Source organism: Apteryx mantelli, chromosome 3 (assembly GCF_036417845.1).
Source record: "Apteryx mantelli isolate bAptMan1 chromosome 3, bAptMan1.hap1, whole genome shotgun sequence".
Lineage (NCBI taxonomy): Eukaryota > Metazoa > Chordata > Aves > Apterygiformes > Apterygidae > Apteryx > Apteryx mantelli.
In genome coordinates, this window is record NC_089980.1 from 134,450,458 (window position 1) to 134,457,939 (window position 7,482).

Genomic DNA, 7,482 nt, shown 5'->3' on the forward strand with positions numbered 1-7,482 from the left:
TTTCAATTTGGGCCACCTGTGGCCTGAGGAGCCCTGGGAATACAGGGGCTGTTTCCAGTGGGTCTGTTAGAGGACACTCAGAAACACAGGCTTATTGTCAGTAGGCTCAAATTTGCTACCTGAGTATCCACATATCTAGTTAAATATTTAGGGATTCACAATCAGACTGTTCTCCTACACTACTTGCTATGACTGCTTTGTTGTCTCATTTACCAACAGACACCCTGAAGAAGCAACACAAGCCTGGGTTGTTTTTTTTTCCTATGCCCCATCTATTTGCCCCTTCCCCCCCACAAGGGCCAAATACTTGATAGAGGTATGTTAGAAAAGATACTGCTAAGATATAAGTTTAGTGCTCTTCTCTTCAGAGCTAGGGGAACTGTTCCGGATTGAGAGTAAGTCTCATCTTCAGCAAGAACAAAGCAAAGAGCTACAAGATAAAGGATGAGCAAACACTGGGGACAACTGCAGAATTTAGGACCACAGCAGGTAGCACGCGTGAAGGTTAAGGCATGTACAATCCTGCTTTCCAGAGCTGTTAAGCCTCCACTTCTCTCTCTCAAGTCAACAGGAGCAGCAGGCAACACTGTGAATAATTCTTCCCCTGACCTAGTCATTGAGACCATCTCTGACAGCTGCTTAGCAGAACAAAGAAGGCAACATCTAACTTAGAGCTGTTTCCTAACACTCCGCCTCTTAGACCACATTATCAGTGAGCTGCAAGGATAAGACCAAATAGAGCTTGTCATTTGGTAAAATAACCACATCAAGGTCTTTCTTCTGAGGCAACTCACTGCTGCAATATCTGGTTCCCCTCCTCTGGCTGGTGACATCTGAAATGACTGAAACAAAGTGCTTTTTTCCTCTCGTTTGGAAGCGCTTTTACTTTTTGCATTTGGCTCCATGTGCTTGGGATAGGCCAGTTCCCTCTTCTGCTAAAAATCAGCTCTGTCTTTTCATGCATCAAGGATGTGTGTGTAATACTAAATAATGAAGGGGGTGTAATAAGTACATTCTCTAAAACAGTAACACCAAGCAGTTTCTTCTCAGCATACCACAAATCTCTATTTTAATTTCTAGCTAAAAAAGCTAACAGCCCTATTTTTCTGTTTTGTTTTTTTTTTCTCCCATTCCTCTAGAGTTTTTGTTTTATAGAAACATAAAACTTGGGCCTAACTCGTCTGGTGAAATCCCTGTCACTTATGCAGACGGCCAGACTCTAGCACATAAATCTCACAGAAATGCACGTCTTTGCAGAGTTGGCTGCATGCCTGCTCGAATGGGAGCATTTTTTCCTAAGCCTGTCTGGGGAGCTAGCGCTGAAGGCTCTGCTTTCGTGGCGCTGCAGGCCTTTTGTAGCCACAGATGATGAAGACATCTCGCCCTCTGGTGGGTGAAAACATGATAGTACATAAGCCTTGGTCTGCATTTTTATACAAAATTATAATTAAAATTGTAAATGTGGTGGTAATAGAAGGAACTATGGCAAATTTCTTAAATGACTGAAATTCACAGTGAGTGTATATCCTATGGGATGGCGTATGTACACGATCACACAGCTATCAGCAAGAAGAGTAGGAGCTCTGGCCTTATTTCACGTAGGCCCATGACTAACTGATGGATATCGCTTCTGTTGGTCAATCATCATGTCTTTTTGGCTTAATTTTAAACACGTGCCGAAATGCTTTGCTTGAACTGGCACCTGTGTTCACAGCTCTGCCACTGAAGCTGCACTGCTTTGGACCAGGCCCACCAAGGCATTTAGACACTCGTCTCCAACAGAAGTTAAGGAGAATTCAGCACCAAAATACTTTTGCGGATGAACTTTAATCCCTATAATCAATGTCAGGGCAATCATTCTGCACCTCCTCTGTGAAAAGGGAATGATAATCACATAGTTACTGTGAAGCCTGGAAAATGCTTGGAGATACACGGATAAAACCACACCCTACTGTTAATTGTTATTATAATTATTATCCACTCCTACTCTAGAAGGCCAAATTTTCTTCCTAATGACTCATAACCTTCTCTAACTTTGCATTTGTGGATTTCACAGCACACCAATCATTTTGTTTTTACACATTTCTATTTTTCACTGAGGATTTTAAATAATGATCAGTAAAGTACAAAGCTTAAAATATTGTCAATATTTTCAACAATACAAAGTCAGCAAATGGGGGTTAGGAACGGAATGGTTAATACATAACACTCATACCTTTCCCTTTTTTCCAGGGAAAAAATACAAACTCCTTTGTACTTATGTTTAGTAACAGTGCTTAAAAACAATCTTGTCAGTAAAAGATGTAAATAGCAAGGCACATGAGGAGCCTGTCCTTGCCCTGTTACACAAATCAATCAACATAAATATAAGTTTAAGGCACCTCTTTCCATCCTCCCCTCCTGCTCCTTATACCAAGCAAATTCTGTCCGTGGGTATCAGCGGTTAAAAGCAACCACAGAGCAGCAGATAGCAAAGAGGCTGTTTTTAATCCTCTGGTTCCCACAGGATGAATCCCAAAAGGAAACAACATAAGGCACACTGGGATAAATTCTCAGGAGTTGACCAGTACAGATCCGGGGTTACAAGAGCTGCAAAAATGCTATCTCAGGACTGGAGATTCCTGTGCGAGAGGCTTAGGACCTTGGTCCCTTCATGACCCACTCTCAGAAGTGCTCAGCCTTTGGTGGTCAGCTCTCCACCAAAGCCCTGCAGTCGGTCGCATCCCTCCCAGCCGTGCCTCCTTAGAGGAGCACCAGGATGGAAGAAGGTGCACTCCAGGCCCTGAGCCCAAAGTGCGAGGTCCAGAGATGCTTTCAGATGGGCTGAACGTTTAGCACAGCGGCACTTTTACACTCTCAGGACTCAATCATGGTCTTCTCCCCTAGATCAACAGCACAGCTTTCAGGAGGGCATCAGCAGCCACCTTCCAGTCCCAGCCCAGGTGAGATGCAGCAGACTGCAGAGCATATGGAGTCTGCACAGGTAGGCAGCCAGGTGTGTAAGGCACAAGGATAAATTCTTGGGACAAGAAAAAGAAATAAAGTGGTTGGAGGAAGAGGAGGAGGAAGGAAACATGGATGGAGGAAGCTCCAGTGTAGATGAGCCTCTTGTGACACAAGGGTGCATCCCCACAGCAGCAGCAATCTATATTGCAGTTCCCTGCTAAATCAGCCCATCATAGTAATCAGGAGGTCAGCTCCAGTTCCGAGTGCAGGGCCACATGGGGGCACAGGTGGCATCACCTGAGGGGTAACATGGGAATAGGTAAAACCACCATCACCATCACACAATTGTTCCAGAAGGAGAAGTTTCACTTCTGCTGGATCAGTTAGGAGATGACATGGTGTGACCAGAAATGCCAGGAGCAGCCTCTCGCCTCAGAAGAGCCACAAGGCACCTCCTGTCCCCAGTGAGAGGAACTGGATGGCGATGCTGTATGTATCCTCCTTTGCCTAGGGCAGCACATATCAACTATTTTCAAACCCTTAGAGAAGGAAAGGCCTAGTTATCCCTGTCTTCAGTACCAGTATAACTCTAGCTGAGCAGCAGAGCAGGGTTTGTTATTAGCAGCAATGCCTACTCCTTCTCAGTTTTAGCACAGAAAGGGGCGGTGGACCAGCCTGGCTTATTCCCCTTCCTGCACAGAAACCTGTTTATACCATCCAGCCAAATCCACACTAGGTGGCTTATTCTGCTTTAAACTACCACAAAAGCAAGGCAAGTTTGCCTCTGAGAAGAAACACTACTCCCACTGGAAGTTGTTCCCCGAACTGGGAGGAGACCCACAAGTAAAGTCACGGAGACCGTGGAGGGGGCAGTCCGTCAGTGCAGCTAAGCCAGCCGAGCAACCAACCACTGTTAGAAGGAAAGACTGCTGTCCGCCTCCGCTTCAGCTCTGTGTACCCAACCCTTCCCTGCAGGCAGCGGTGTTGTCCAAGGGAGCTGGCTGAAAGTCAAAACCAGTAGAAAATTGGTGACCTTATTTCATGAGGTTTGGTTGTCTGCAGGTCCGTCTCCCTGCATTGACTTACTCTGAGGTCAGAAGAGCTTCTGTGCAAGGGAAGGGGCATGAGGAGGTGTTAGTGGGACTGTCCCTTACCCTGGCAATTTGCAGTTAGGTCAGTGTAGTTGTACCATCAAAACACACTGTGGGCAACTGAGCCATTAACAAGTTTTACATGCTCCTAGCTGGGCTAGATGTGAATGAAGAGGCACACAGTGAGGAGAAGGGGCGGACTAAGTGACCTCTTGAAGACTTTCCTATGACTTCATCTGTAATCAGAAATGACCCCCCACCTTTGTATTTAATTAGTCAATAAGGCCACAAGTTTCAGATTTGTCCACAAGACATGACACAGCAAACCACCTAATAAATAAATTAGCTTCAGATATCCTGTTGTCTTCCCCTCCTCACTCCTCCATCATCAAGGCACTGTTTCCTTCAGACTGATCTTTACCCAGCTAGGAGGCTCTGCAGATAGAAAAACCAAAAGCAAGGCCTTTCTGAATATTCAGTCATGCACACACGCACACACACGCACACACTCTCCAATAGTTAAAAAACAGATCAAGTGCAGAAATCAGTGCTTGTCATGACAAACCATATCCCTGTCCCTAAACTCTGCCTGCCCAGTACCAGCAAACACGATTCATTTGCCTGCCCTCGGATTCAATGGGACAAATCTGTGGCTGGAGTAGATCCCATAACTTCTTTGCTTTCAGGAAAGATTTACACCTCCCGAAAACTGGCCTGATATCAAGGCATTTAAGGCTGCAGGTCTTACATAGGGTACAGCTGGGAGGACCCATGCCAAGGCCTACCATGGAAAGACAGCAGTGGGCTGAACAGTAGGTGTTTAGGCTGGTTGGGACCATATCTCTGCTTCGACTCTGAGCATCCAGCCCTGAAAGTGCTACCAGTTGCAATGCAACAATGGGGGCTCCTCGATCTGAAATTCCTGCCAGCAAGCACAAAGGGGACTTGTCTACTTGGGGACACAGCAAGCCAACCCTTGCTACACCTTGGACAGGAGTGACCCATGGCCATGAAGTGTCCCTGACCAGCTATCATTGCTACTCCACAAAGGAAACACCAAGTCCCAAAGACAATCCATCCTAAGGTTACATAGGATCCTAATGCTGAACGAGACTCCTGCTGTCACCCTGCTCCTGCCTTCTGCCATTTCCTCTAGCCCCCTGCCAGTGCATAGCTGTTGCTTTTGCGCTCTGTCTGCCCCATGGACATCAGTAAGGAGCTGTACATGGAGAAGATGCAAGAGAAACCTGCCCACAGGAAAATCCTGCCTTGAGCACAAGAAGGGACTTTAAGGGCACTAGCAGGGTTCACAGAAGGAAGAACAGATAGCTCATTTTCAATCTCCATTTCTTTGCCCCTGCCCTGACTATTTAATGTCTACCTTCATGTAATGCTGATAAAAACATGGCAGATTCACAGTCCCACAGATCAGAGATGTGCAAATATACTTTTGCCAGGGCCATCTCAGCAATCTGGCTCTGAAATATTGAGAAGGGTGAAAGTAGAGATAACCTGGCTTAACCCACTGGAGCAGAAAGGACTAATCCAGCCACTGCACTACACACGCCCTTGCAGCTGAATCCTAGAAATGTAGACTCCCCCTGAACAGGATCCCCCCAAGCACAGCAGAGCCGGCAAAACCCAGACAGGTAGTCACATTCACCCATGATCCTCAAGGTCCATTCTCCACTACTTTGTGAGCCCCAGGAGACCGTTCTGCCATCTCACAGCCCTCAGGCTGCCTTCCCTGACATTCGGCATGATATTCCCTGCAGGTTTACTAGCATGAACAAGAAACCTCTGCTATTCCAGCATCCTTGGTTAAGTGACTTGTTCTGGCTTAAAATACCCCATGTTCCCCTGCACGGCAGAAGGCAGCCCCTGCTGTGAAAATGCATCCAGAATGAAGTATCCAGCCCTCCGCCACAGTCCACAGGGTCCAGGTTAGTCAGAGCGTGTTAGACAAACAAGCCAGTTATGTCTCTAATATATTATCCCCCTCTTCCTGGTTTTCACCAGCCAGGTGATGTCACGCCCATCATCTTCCTGACTCTCTCAGGAGTCCTTTTTAGCCAGACTGGTCTTGATCCTGCATCGCAGGATGTAAGCTGTGATGGCACTACAAGCCACCAGGCCAAAAAAAGAGCCGCAGGTGAGATAGATGGAGAGAGGCCCATGTCTCTTTAGGAAGATCTCCTGCCTGTTCTTGTAATCCAATAATATGGCCTCCAGTTGTGAGAGGGTGCAGATGGCCAGGAATGTGTGGAAGATCTGGTGGGCATGGCCAACGATATCACAGGATCCTGGGAAGTACTTCTCAGGAACTGGGCAGGAGAAGAAATAAGCACTGATAAGAAAAAACAGTATCTGACATGTGTGGTACCAAGCAGCATCTTCCTCACAGCCTCCTAGGTGACACACGATCACCCGGTGAGCAACAGGACTGATATCCAAGATGAACGCCAGTCCAGCTGGGATCACCTGGCACATCTTCCTCATGATGGGGTAAGGTCGTCGGTACCGATACTTCGCGTAGCAGCAGCCAGCACAAGAGAGCCAGCCACAGAAAGCAGCTGCTGGGAGGAAGAAAAGCCAGAATTTGTCATACCAGGCCTGATCCGAGCTGTAGTAGAAATGGGCTAGGGCACTACCATACTGGTAGATGCTGACTCCGACGTAGTCCACGAAGTAGAAGGTGTAGTGATACAGCTCTGATTTTGACTGCAGTAGGTGGGCCAGGAGGCTGCAGGTCAGGTAGGTGACAGAGGACAGGACAAAGATGAGCAAAGGCAAGGACCATGCATCCACCGGTAACTGTTCAGCCTCCACAAACGTCTTGAACCTCAGCAGGACAGCCAAAGCTGCCAGGAGATGAGTCCACACGTTGACCACCTCATTATGCTTCTGGAAGAGGCTAAGGAAGTAGTACCGCCACTCCTGGCCGGTGGGACGGTACCCGGTGTGGATATATGGCTCCCGAAAGAGCTGCGGCACCTCACACTCTTTGACAGTGCAAGGCATCTTCGGGAATCCGTCTTCCAGCAGCTTGGGGAGACGGCTGAGCTGCTGCCCACTGAGCGACAGCGTACTGATCCTCTCCAGGATGGCTGTCATCACGCTACGTGTTGCGGCTGGGAGCTCGGCACTGGGGAATGTGGTCTTTGTGTCCTACAGGGAAGGGAGAAGGAGAAATTGTTAATGACGCATCAGGAAAGAGTGCACTGCATTCCCAGGCTGGAGTGAGCCATGGAGCTATCAGGATGCTGGTCATGCCCTTAGTGTCAAGGGTCTTTTCTGGACTTGGCAGAGCCAAATTTAGCATGGAGGAGGATGGCACAACCCCGTCCCTGCAGTTATGGCTATGTCAGATGGACACAGGAATATCACAAGCCTGCCCTTCCTCCCCCACATCCTCAGGCAATCACCTTGGAGGGTGTTTAGGAGA

At 47.7% G+C, this 7,482-nt stretch overlaps 1 protein-coding gene across 1 annotated transcript; it reads right to left on the minus strand.

Moving 5' to 3' along the window:
* Positions 1-2,082: 2,082 nt before the first annotated feature.
* PAQR8 (progestin and adipoQ receptor family member 8) lies at positions 2,083-7,151 on the minus strand. Its single transcript, XM_013962278.2, has one exon. It carries the CDS (start codon positions 7,149-7,151, stop codon positions 6,093-6,095), a length of 1,059 nt encoding a protein of 352 aa, XP_013817732.1. The 3' UTR covers positions 2,083-6,092.
* Positions 7,152-7,482: the final 331 nt, after the last annotated feature.

Bases quoted from the DNA above. Each gene is read 5' to 3' on its own strand.
- PAQR8 (XM_013962278.2), bottom strand. From the start codon at position 7,151: ATGACAGCCATCCTGGAGAGGATCAGTACGCTGTCGCTCAGTGGGCAG.